Consider the following 13,484-nt stretch of genomic DNA (forward strand, 5'->3'; position numbering starts at 1 on the left):
GTTGCCCTATGCTAATCAAGCTTTTCTTGAGCTGAGGTACATGCCGTACATGCTGAAGTGTAAAGACAGAGCCATGCTGAAACTTTAACTGCACATTGCCAATACCTCCAATCTCACATGCATAGTTTTTCCCAAGATGGACAACACCATCTCGACAGCCTCTATAGACAAAGAACCACTCACGATGAGGGGTGACATGAAAGGAAACACCTAAATCGAGAATCCAAGTATGTCATCATCTGTATCTACAAGTAAAGCATGTGCACCAAAGTGTGAAGAGACAAAGAGTACGTCACTCCCACTATCATTGTCAGGAATGACTACATTCAGCTCTTCAATTTTTACATTGCTCTTCTTAGGCTAACTGTCCTTCTTCTCTTCCTTGCTTTCATCTGTCTTCTTGCCTTTTTCTTTCTCTTTCTTCCGTTTGTAGCAATCACGTTTAAAGTGACCCTTCTTGCCACAATGATGGCATTCAACATCTTTGCCACGTAATTTACTATGTCCCTTGCTATCATATTTGCCTTTCTCCTGTGATTTGCCCCTAGTATGCAAAGCACTGGAAGACTTATTGCATGCATTGTTCTGCCAATTCATTTCTTCCATGAGTAGAGCACTCTCTACATTAGCATACAAAAGGATCACATTAGAATTACTCATAGCAGTCTTGAATGTATCCCAACTCTCTGGTATAGCCTTAAATTCCTCATCAATCATGAACTTCAAGGCAACCAGTTGGCTAAAAATGAAGTTAAACTCACTCAAGTGAGTAGACATTGCTGTACCCTCTTTCATACGCAAATCCATAAGCTTTTTCAACCAATATACTTTGCTTGCAACACTCTTTTGTACAGACAGTTCTTCCAGTCTCGTCCATATAGCATATGCACAATCCAAACCTTCAATGTTGAACAACAAAGAATCAGAAATCGATAGCTCGATGGTTGAGCGTGCAAGCTTATTTAACTCATCCCAATCATCCTGTTCCATATCTACGGGCTTTACCCCTTGTGTCTTGATCAGCTTTGCCTACTTCTTTTGTAACAAGATATTGTAGCACTGCTTTTTCCAAACTACAAAGTTATGTGCACCTTCAAGCTTCTTTATGTGCATCAAATTACTACTGTCATTGCTGCCAGCCATGATTTTCAGTCAAATGTGACCAAAAAACAGCAAATGCAGACCCAAAACTGTCACGCAAGTAACCAAGATACAAACAAGTACCAACCAGCAATAAATGACCACATAGAAGCACAGATTTCAGATCTGTAATTAAATTTTCAGAAGCACCAAACCATGTGCTACAGCATTCCACAACTGATTACAGCTGTTCCAAGGGCATATACATCACATTACATGAGAAATCCCAAATTTTAGCTGCAATTTCTGTTGTACATGTACCCACACGCATAAGATTTGACACGAACGGTCAAAAGCCCCAAAATTTTTGTGCTCAAAGCATCAACCACACATCTGCATTTTCTTTGTCATGCATAGAACAGGCCAATTTTGCCAAAATAGAGCAATTTCAGCGAAACCCCCAAATTTTACCAAGTGTTGATGTCCAAATTGCGCTGAATTCAACCTGCATGTACATAAAGTGACCAAATGCTGCACAGATTTTGCCCAAACTGCAAAAGCACCAAATTGCACAGGGTCCAATATGAATCAAGGTCGAGAAATTGGGTAAATTTCAGCCCAATTTGGGCATGTACATGAAAAGCCCCAAATGTCGGGGACAAAATGTCACAAATTCCTGCAATTTCTGAGACAAATTCGTTTGTCCTGCATCACATTCCCCAAATATGGAAAAAGCCCTAAATCTTCTGGACCACAATTGCACAAATTTGGCCTGTTGTGCCTGGTGCGCAAAACCTCGTCAAGAAAGGGGGGGTAGAAGCCATCGTCGCCTGTGCCTAACTGCCACGAGCCCTTCGTCGCAACTGCTGCCCGACACGCTAGCGCTTGGTCGCTCCTCCCTGCAGACGTCACTTGCGGACGTCACTTGTGCTGCCCGTTGGTCCCATCCGTGGGCCCCGCTACTACCCGTCACACCCACTGGTCCACGCTGGACCTGCTGTCGCCTGTTGGACCTGTTGTGATCCTGCTTGCCCCAACCGATTGCGTGACTGTCTACTGACGTTCTTGACCTGCGCTTGCAACCTTGAACTGCTACTCGTTTCCTGTCTGCCGCGATGGTCACACACTCAACAGCAGTACACAAGCTGCCTTTGACCTCGGGGAGCATGCACTTTGCGCTCTGATACCAGTTTGTAGTGATGGATTAGGCACAGAGATCGAGACAGTCAATCGTTACGCGCAGCAAGAGACAAAGAGAGTGAGATAGAGCAGAGTAGAGAGTAAGCACGTTTCTAGGTACAATGACGAGTGTGTACCTTTAGGTTTTTAGATAGATATATATGTGTAAGTACAAGTGGTAAAGGTGTGTTCACACCCAAACACATTAAAAGACACAAGGGCCTTTATGCCCAGCAATAAGAAATGGCAAAAAGCAATGCTATCAGAGATGGAATCTCTCATGAAGAATGGCACTTGGGATTTGGTACATTTGCCAAAAGGACAAAAAGTGCTACCCTGTAAATGGGTTTACAAAATGAAAGTCACTTCTGGTTCTTTGTCCAAGTGCAAGGCACCCTTGGTTGCTAAAGGGTACAAGCAAGAACATGGAATTGATTTTCATGAAATCGTTTTTCCTGTAGTCAAAATGACAACTTTGCGAACCATCTTGGGCTTGGTTGCATTTGAGGACATGGAGCTCATACAAATGGATGTAAAAACTGCCTTCTTACATGGTGATCTACATGAGGAAATCTATATGCAGTAGCATGACGATTTTGTTGCAAAGGAAAAAGAGCACATGGTATGTAAACTCAACAAAAGTCTACATGGGCTGAAGCAGGCACCATGCCAATGGTATCACAAATTTGATACAATAATGCAATCTCAAGGATTTCATCATTCTCAAGTTGATCACTGCTTATATACCAAGAAGACAGCAAATGGCAGCCTTATTCTCTTTGTATTATATGTGGATGACATGCTAATTGCAGGCAAGGATGTTCATGCCTTCGACTCCTTGAAGCAGAGTCTACACAATAGCTTTGATATGAAAGATCTTGGTGAGGCAAATCACATTCTTGGCATGCATATACTCAGAGACAAATCAAAGGGTCTTCTTTATCTGTCACAGCAGGAGTATAGTACGAAAGTTCTGCAACGTTTCAATATAGAGGAGAGGAAAGCTATTAGCGTACCATTGCCTCCATATGTGAAACTTAGTGCAGATGACAGCCCTACATCAAATGATGGTAAGGCTGAAATGACCAAGATACCTTATGCTTCAGCTTTTGGTAGCTTGATGTATGCTATGGTTGCTACATGTCCTGACATTGCATTTGTGATGGGAGTTGTTAGCAAAAACATGGCATATCCTGGCAAAAAGCATTGGGAAGCAGTGAAGGGTATCATGAGATACCTTAAGGGCACAACGGATTTATATATCTGCTTTTATAAGCAGAAGTCATTTGTTGTTGGTTTCACGGATGCAGACTATACTGGCCATCCTGACTGTAGAAAGTCTACTTCAAGATATGTGTTTATGTTCACAGGAGGAGCAGTCTCTTGGATATCTAAGCTGCAGCCTGCAAAAGTGTGTTGCACTGTCTACTACAGAGGCAAATTATGTGGCTACCACAAAGACATGCAAAGAAGCTTTATGGCTTTCACGTCAAGTGACAGAGCTTGGGATTACAAAGCTTCCTATCCTCCATTGTGACAATCACAATGCTACCATACTAATACGGAATCCTGTCTTTCACGCAAAGACACAACACATACAAATGAAGGATCACTTTATCAGGAATGTACTTGACAGAAAAGGCATTGAACTTGTCAAGGTACATATAGATAATAACCTTGCAAACCTTCTTACGAAGGGTCTTCCAATCGAGCGGTTTACTCATTGCCGCCAAATGATGGGGGTTGGATAGTATATGTGTCTTTCGGCTTTGTACATACATACACTTAGCTAATTCTTTCATCTACCTTCAGACACGTTGCCTTTAGGTGGGCGGTTGTTGGAAATAAAGGCTCACCGTGCCTTTTACGGTGTTTGGGTGTGAACACACCCTTTCACTTTTGTACTTTATATATATTCAAAACCTAAAATGTGGTACATAAGTCTTTGTACCAAACATTAAGAGTTGTGCTCACTCTCTCACTCTACTACTCTCAACTCTCTACACCTTCACTCTTAACTCAACTCACAAAAAGCCTTCACAACAATAAATTTAAAAGGCAATGTATACCTCAATGATAGCTTGCCGATTGTGGCAAGAGATTAATGCACCTGTCATTTTCCTTCCCCTCTTGCTAGTATCTATGGCCTGCAAAAAGTAAGTGTCGAGTGGACATGAGACGAGTATGTTGATGATGCCCCGTTTTCTTACAATCACTCCATCCATCAGTGAGAATGGAGCAACCATATTTTATCCATGCGGTCCAAATAGGATCAAGGGCTCTATAAATCCTCTCCTCTTTATCAATCTTTTTCGTCCTCATATTGTTGTATGTGGCACTGGTCCATCCTTCAAATGGACCCACATTGGCAATGGCTTTTACCATCTTCTTCCATTGCTCTTCCTTTAGGACATTCAATGCAAGGTTGCACTCAATCACCGTACGTGTGATTTCAATGTCCGCAAGTCATTGCCTTGCTCTAAGAAAGGCAACCAATCCATGCACACGACCAAGAGCTTGAGAGAGAGAGGATTGTCTCTTTGGCGCCGCATGAGCCTCCACTCTTTGTTTTTTACCAAAGCCGGATACGGATGTGGAGCCCCCACCACCAATGATAGAGGCCTCTCCCGCATCGATTGAAGATACATCCACATTCAATGCTTCCTTATTAGTAGACATAGAAATTGATGCTAATAAGCGACTTCCTTCTCCTCTTGTGGATCCCCCTCTCATCTTGGCGAGAACCTTCTCCACCATGTTTCGAGGGATCTCCTTGCATGGAGCAACTTACCCCCCGTCTTGGAAAGATATTGGAGAAGCCGAGTTACACCACTTGTATAGCGCTTCCCGCAATACTTGCATGTCCAATGATGGGAGTTGGACTTCTTTATGTCCCTCTCCACATGGGCCGCATGCAAATTAAAGGCCTCGTGCTTCTCATGAGTCATGGTGCCGATGACGCATAAAGAGGCCCGAGGAAGAGAGAGAGAGAGAGAGAGAGAGAGAGAGAGAGAGAGAGAGATGCTTGAGTCTTGACTCTTGAAACTTGAAAGTTGAAAGAGAGGGAGAGGTCCAAGGATTGGGGTAAAGTTGAAAGAGCAAGAGTGAGAGAGAGGGGATGGGAGACGAGAATGGCAAATGCTTTGATAGGGTGTAAGAAGAGGGAATGGGAGATGAGAATGACAAGCCACAAGTCAATTTAAGATCAAGAGAGGAAGGTGAGAATGGCAATGCTTGCTAAATTGGTGTGAAAGCATGGAGGAGAGAACCACCTTTTGTAGATGAGAGAAGGGTCAAATAGTCAAAGAGAGGTCAACAATCAAAGAGGGCTGCCAACCGGATGGAATCCAAGGAGGACAGGGCGAGAGTGCATAGCTAGAAAAGGGGGTGAGATGAGATATCCAAGACTTCCCAAACCCCCCAAAGCGCCACGCAAGCAGAACGTGTCGGATTAAAGCGCAACCGGAACGCAAGAGGATGCACAGATGCGGTGGCCAGAGACAACCTGTTTTATCATATGGATACATATGGTATCGTATGGTGCAGATCGTATGGTACGATCAGTACCGTACAATGAACGAAGACAATTATGGCCACAAAGAAACATTTGGTTGCTCGGTTATGGCAATTACATGGTCACGCACGCGAGATACATACAAAGGATACAAAGTATCACTTTTAGAGCCCTTGCCAACAATACGAGAGCCCTTACAAATTTTCCATTTGCTATCCCCAAAGGTGATATGATAGCGTTTATACCATGTGCTTATCAAGCTCTTCTTAAGCTGAGGTATATGCCTCACATTATACAAAACAAACACGGAGCCATTCTAAAATTCCAATTTCACACTGCCAATACCTGTAATTTGACATGCATAGTTATTCCCCAAGTGGACAACACCACATGCACCAACATTGTAGTCAAAAAACCACTCATGATGTGGTGTGACATGAAAAGATGCATCTGAGTCAAGTATCTGAGTGTACATATCATCATCAAAATCTGTAATCAATACATGTACACTCAAAGAAGAGAAAAAGATTATGATGATGATGAGGAGAAAGTGAAGTAGATAAAGTAATCATATTCTTAATTCATGTATCCTAGCAATATGACATCCATATCCAAATGATTTCAAGAGACATTATGATGGTTTACCTCAAGAAATCTATGTGGCGTTCAATGTGGTAGATCTCTCCAAACAAATAGATAGTTAAAGGACAATAGATTCATCAATGGTAATATTCTCTCAACCAGTGCATTAATAAATCATTAATAATATTTGATTGAGGACGAAAATTTATGCACTTCTTTAGGAGTACGTAGTAGATTCATAGAGATGATAACCTTTATCTTTTCAAGATTGGTCATGATACTAGTCGACCTAATGACATGGCCCAATAGCAATCCATAGGGCACTACAAAGATGCATTTCCTTGGATTGAGAACAATACAAAACTACATGTACTACTTGAAATATTTTCTCAAAATAATCAGCTATCTCTCCCTTGTGGTGGCTGCCCCTAGGTCACCAATAAAAACTTTGAGATCCTTTGGAAAAATATCACTGAAAGTTTTATGACCCGTACGTCGTCATGCAACTTTCTTATTGATCTAGAGAGCCAATGCCATTTTAGACATTAGTGTCAATGTCAGTAGTGTGGATGGTTCAAAAATTTTAGATTTTTGGATAAGTTTAGCTAATTTTTGATGCGCTCCTCTGGTGGGATATCATGCAACCTCTCTCTTGATGCTATCATGATGATAATTTCTACCTTGTTTTTCTAGTTGAGATGCTTCCTTACATCATGGTTCTCAGCATCACACAAAGACTAACATCCGACTCCTCTTCCTCCTTCGGCATTGACATCCAAGGTTTAGAGGGGGTTGCTACCCTTCTTGGTATTCTATGGGTTTCAGCACGTGTCTTTGACATCAACCTTTTTCCCCTTGTTGTACCTCTTCCTTTTGCATTGCATGATTTCATCATCTTTGTAAAGCGCACTTGGGCAAGTGAACAATTTCTCATGAGAGATACTGTCCAAATAGCACCTGCTATATGAGCTTTTCAAAACATGTACCATACTCATTGTGCAGGGCAGCACTAGACGGATCCTAAGCTATTTCCGGTAAATGTCGTCATTTTGTACACCACACCATTTTTACTTCATCACCCTTCCCTCATCCTCAACACCCTGGAGTAGATGGGTAGCTTGTCTATTTTGTGATAATTTGAACCTAACCATCCCTTCTCATTTTCCCACATGGCATAGTAATAACAAGTAAATGAACAGCAAAATGATAATAAGAATAAGCAGACAGATGCAAAATGCATAAGCAAGGTACAATGCTGTCAAATAGGGGCCAACTAGAAAGGGAGATAGTACAGGAGTGAAGGTTCACTGCAAAAGGTAGTGAAGGAGGGACTTAGTTTAAGGCTGTGTGGACCAAAGGGACAATTAAAGGATGTCACAAACAACATGGTGAAGTGTGTCAATGCTCGTACAGATCCGGATCAGTTAACACTCAGTTTTGAGCTGTTAGGAATGGATGCTGATAATGAAGAGGAAATATGCATTTTGGCAGTATCATGATGTTTGGATCAGTGTAACTCTGCGTCTAATGGCACAAATGCTGAGTTTTTCTACAGGGAGACAGTGTGGACATTCTGGAGCAGCCAGAAGCAGCAAACTATGCATCTAGGGCTGATCGCAAGGCAGCAATCAGCTGTGTTTTGACTGATGACAGGCAGCCATCATGATGGCTGAAGCAGTTGAACATGGCTTGAGAAGCTGCATTCTGGGCAGCAAAAGCAGTGGCAGCAGTTTGGGGATGATCTGGCAGCAGTCAATGGTTGAGGTAAGGTCTGTTTGGGCAAGCTCAGGAGGCTGACATGGAGAGCCAAAGTGTGGTCAGCTGGATAAGAAGAAATGTGACATAAAAGTATAATGATTGAGATTCTAAGAGGAGAAATGGCTGTTCTCTTGATCCCTCTCTATAGAAGTGGATGGGTGTACAACTGCTTGACAAGAAATTTTAAAAATTACTATTTTGGTCCTTTTGGTTCTGCTTTAGAGCTTAATATATTTGGATGATGATTAGCATTTATTGTTTGGTCTAGCATTGCAAAACGAGTGAGTTATAATAACACATATAGTGCTTCTTATGTATGCATATTGTCGCAATTGATGGTAATATTGTCACTCTTACAAGATTTTGTGTATGCTTCAAAATTTTCTTTCAAAGAAAAAAATTGTAAACAAAACAAAGACACCCAAAAAAGAACTTTTGTTTGTGTGGGTGATTGCAGTTCATCATTACTGAGTGCAGCTCTTGGATGACGAAAGCATTGTGCACAATTATCATGATTGGGTTGTTATTATCCTTATCATTACATTTTGCAAATGGCCCACAACAAAATGTGCCAATCCTAGATGTTTGGTAGCCAACTGTGCCTTGAACTAGTGGTGGTGTAAAATCTACCAGACTTCCATTGATAATACTAATGCGTGCCAATATAATGTATGCAACCACTTCTCTAGATCAAGGGTATTCCTAATTTTGCCAAAGCCTCATGGGCAAAATGGTACTTGATGGAACGCTTATATTCTTTCAAGCACTTTTACCAACACCACTATGGCTATCTCTCACCTAAGCATTACATGCTCTTCCTTGCTGGTCTGCCCTTCCATCTCTCCAATCCAAAAGCATGACAGAGAAATGCCAGGCTATATGAAGCTCTAAAAAAGGCTCTTACAACCACACCCATTTTACAAGCCTCAGATTGGACAAACCTATACATGCTTCTTTCTATGAGAAAAACATTCTGCCTTAAAATGGTATTGTTATTTTTGTATGTTGCATTTTGCAAACAGTACTGTTGTAAATATACAAATCGTGATTGTAGCATACTTGTTTTAGGTTACACAAATTTTCAGAATTTTCTGTGTTTACAAAGATATGGCACGGCTGTTGACTTGCTTAAGTGTATGTCAGCATTGTATTGGGTAAAATGAACAGGCAATCATTTACAGGGATGCTGCCATCACTATGCAAATTGCATCTGTCCGAGGTTATTACTACTTGGTGACTTCACAAATGATGCTACATGTACATCATGCATGGGTTATACATTGCACTAGCCTACAAGCCTGCCTAACAAAGCACCTGCCCACCTACATAGCAAAAAGTATACCAAGGTAATAGCTGTCCATCCATCTCAATTCACATGTCTGTCTATAAATCCACCCATCTTCTAGATTAGGCATTCATTAACAACCTATAATCATGAATCATATCCAGCTTTAAATCCAAAAAAAGACTCACAGGAAGCACATTATAATAAAGATTATGCTCGATGTCCAGTTGCAAAGCTGTTTCTAAACATGTTGGCCGATGAGTAGGGAAAATCTCTTTCAAGACATTTCCCAACTTGCGGGCATCTAGGGAGTATCTGTAGCCACCATCACCATTGAATCCCACCAAAACCACATTCACCTCAAATGGCACTTGAAATGGAACCTACAAATAAATTAAACAATCCATGCAATGAATAAGCACATACCCAAATTTAGTATCAAAAGAAGTTCAAAAATCTCTAAGAAGACTGAGATAAAAGGACTGAAATGAGTAGTCAGTAGAGATACAAACACAGGGAAACACTTGAAAGGAGCAACAGATCATCACCTACAGAATTGTCAAAATCACTCAACTTTGTGAAGGTCAACATCATTCGTCACTTTCTCCTCTAAAGGTCAAAGCTTGAAATAGTTATGTTGGACGTAGAATTGATTATTATTTTGAAAGTCTTAAAGCTTTAGAAGCCTATAACCATTAGTTACTATAAGAAAGCTTTCCAGTTCATATACCATAAAACCTATGCAAGAAAACTTTACTTGCCTACTTTAGCCATTGATCAACAGACAAAAGACAAGCTAAAGGTTGGGAAGGCATGTTGACGATGTATTCTTTCAAAAGACAAACTTGGCAAAGTACCATTTGTGGTGAAATGTGACTACAAGAGAAGTAAACACTCTAATAGGTTTCCTCTTAAAATGATCATTTTTAATTAGAAGGCCCAAAGGGCTACAATCATCAAGTCTAATACAATCAAAAAAATTCTTACTTTGTCAAGCACTATAGGGTAGCAAACTCGTACAAAACACAAAATGGCTTGGGATTGTCAGAAGTGGAGCAACGATGGAAGCATAAATATATGCTATAATAAACTCCTAAAACACAAGACAAAAGAGAAAGGGAAAGAAAGAACACTGAGGAACACAATACAGATGAGAACTCAGATCTATGCTTGGGAAATGGAATCCAAATATCCAACACGAGACAGTCGCATACAACAGTGAGTCACTGGTTGCGTGGGCATTGGCATTGGCTCCTCTCCCTAGCAGAAGGTCCACAAGTGATAATGAGTGACTGATTGACTAAGGAGGAAGAGCCTGAACAAATAGGACAAAAATATGTCCTCAATATGATGGGGTCGGCCAGCATCTAATGCTAGTTGGCCAGCAATAAATACTCAATATGATCATAAAATGACACAAATAAAAATGCCTAAATATCCTAAATAATGTGCTCAGCCTTTGCATGCACAGACTCACACATGAACTGATATATCTACTAACACCATCTCTCAAATCATAGGTGACCTAATACAATAAAATCGTACAATGAGAATGAATCATAAACCATACAATATAGAACCACCAAGTAGAACCATGGATATCCAAGCAATGGGTGATCAAGCCACCACCAAGGTGCCTCGGAGAGAATCTGATGTCGATGTCGATCGAGCTCCTGAAAATAGAGAAGATCAGAGCATATCTCTATGTTTGTCCCAATGTCTTTCAATAGCATACATGACCATCCTATCAAAAATGCCTCTCGAAAATACGTGACCATGGATTCCCTGCCTTTGGCCAACCCGCCAAAGTGTCCCCTCATGAGAGCTCATGACTAGGAACCAAACCCACTCTCTATCAATGAAATAGCCCATCATGAATCTAGAAGTCAATCCTAGCTCCAGGATTTGAACCTGCCAAACTTCAATCAATGTGTCAAGGAAGTCCCTCTCTAGATCCTGTGTATCTATAAAAATGAATAGATGAGGCGTGGCTGCCTCATCTCACCACTCTCTCACACTCCCTCTCTGGCATAGGAGAGTCGTAAGGGATGTTGTCATCACCACCACTAGAAAGCAATTGAGAAAAGGGCCAACAAGCCCTTCCTGCGATCCATAGAAGCTGATCCTTTCTGTGCCTTGGACTTCTTCTTGGCTAGACGATCGGGGTCTGAGTCAGAGGCACATAATGACTCGTCATCAGAGTCCACATTCCGCTTTGTCTTCTTCTCCTTCTTCTTCCTCGAAGCCGCTAACTCTTTGCAATCCTTCCATAAATGACATTTCTTCCCACAATGGTAACACTGGTTCTTTGACTTTTTCTTCTTCTGCAAACCCCTCTTTGAAGCTACAAGAGCCTCACTAGAGTCTGATAAACGCCTCCTCTGCAACTGCAATGATGCCTCATGCTCAAGCAGCATCGAAGTCATATGTGTAAAACTGACAGGAGTCGATGATGTTTGCACCCACAAAGCATTTGCCACTCCATTGAACATTGGAGGGAGTTTGGAGAGTACGAGTCCAATAAGATGAGCCTCTGGAAAGGACAACTGCATTTGCTGAAGCTAGTCCTAGATTTGGGTCACATGAAGTAGAAAAGATTGGATAGTATCTTTGGCCTTGAATGAAATTTGTTGGAGCTGTCCATAAAGAGTAACTGCCCTCATGGTGGAAGGTGCCGTGTACAGTAGCCGCAACTTCATCGATACTTCAAAACATGTCCGGCAGGAGGTAACTGCCGGTAGGACTTCTTTGGAAATACACCGAAGCAAGACCAAGTAAGCACGTGCATCGTCCGAACCCCATCTAGGCACCACTTCCTCATGGTTATCTTCATCAAAATCAATTAGAACAAGAGGAGGCTATTGAGGACATTCAATAGCTTCACAAACCACGTACCATAACCGCTTCAGTATAAATCAAGCCTTCATCACGGCACTCCATGTGAGATAATCAAATCCATATAACTTATCATCAGTAGATGTGCACGAAGGAGCCATCTGTAGAGAATTTAGAAGAGAAGTAGAGAAAAGAAGATATTTAGAGAGGGAACACAACCAAATCACAAGCACGGACTACAAAAAATGAGAGTTCACATGTAGCATTCACCAAATTCTGACCAAAACAAGAAAAAATCTGCTACGAAAAGTCAAAAAATCAGCCAAAAACTGCCAAAAACAGCAACAACGACCTAAAAATGCAATTGCCCAGCCAGGAGGAGATGCAACAACACCAAAATACAAGCTAGAATTGACACACGCAAGCAGTAGAGGGGCTGATGCAGGTTGTATGGCTGCTGACGTCAGCAAAAACGCAAGTAAAACAAGTCGCCTAGATAGAGTAGCAGTCGCCTGATCAAAAATGGACAGAGTAGTCCTGAAATTAGCAAAGAAAACACAACAGGAGGATAGAACCTGAAATCTGATACCATGTCGAAAGTGGAGCAAAAATGGAAGTGTAAATATATGCTATAATAAACTGTTGAAACACAAGACAAAAGAGAAAGGGAAAGAAAGAACACTAAGGAACACAATACAGATGAGAACTCAGATGTATGCTTGGGAAATGGAATCCATATATCCAACATGAGACAGTCGCATACAACAATGAGTCACTGGTTGCGTGGGCAACAACACTGGCTCCTCCCCCCAGCAAAAGATCCACAAGTGATGATGAGTGAGTGGCTGAATCAAGAGGAAGAGCTTGAATAAATAGGACAAAAATATATCAATATGATCAGGTCGGACAGCATTTAATGTTGGTTGGCCAGCAATAAATGCTCAATATGACCATAAAATGACACAAATAAAAACGCTTAAATATCCTAAATAATGTACCCAACCTTTGCATGCACAAACTCACACATGAACTAATATATCTGCTAATAGGGATGCCTCCTTCCAAACAAGATCAACGAGGGGAAGAGAGGGAACGATCCTCCTAGATTCAATTGACAATCCTAAGGCAGGTTCTTCCTATGCTAATACCTATTTATAGAAAGTTTGGTCCTCCCAAGTGGGTTTGTGCTTATGGGATGCAAACACTCTCTAGGAACATATTTCTTTTAAATAAACAAGGTTTTCTTCTTAA

General features: G+C 41.3%; 1 protein-coding gene across 2 annotated transcripts in view; it reads right to left on the reverse strand.

The window, feature by feature from the left end:
- The window catches only part of LOC148034144 (uncharacterized), a 276,312-nt gene that overhangs the window by 221,908 nt on the left and 40,920 nt on the right, over positions 1–13,484 (reverse strand). For both annotated transcript variants that reach the window (XR_015691439.1, XM_087682184.1), the window contains exon 2: positions 9,587–9,781. Coding sequence is in view for 1 of the 2 variants with exons in the window: in XM_087682184.1 (XP_087538310.1) it covers positions 9,587–9,781 (195 nt within the window). In the remaining variant the exon portion in view is untranslated. The remainder of the gene's footprint in view (positions 1–9,586; positions 9,782–13,484) is intronic.

The sequence above is a fragment of the Lygodium microphyllum genome, chromosome 7 (genome assembly GCF_053477565.2).
Source record: "Lygodium microphyllum isolate KBCC chromosome 7, Lygodium_microphyllum_v1.1.10, whole genome shotgun sequence".
In the NCBI taxonomy this organism is placed as follows: Eukaryota; Viridiplantae; Streptophyta; class Polypodiopsida; order Schizaeales; family Lygodiaceae; genus Lygodium; species Lygodium microphyllum.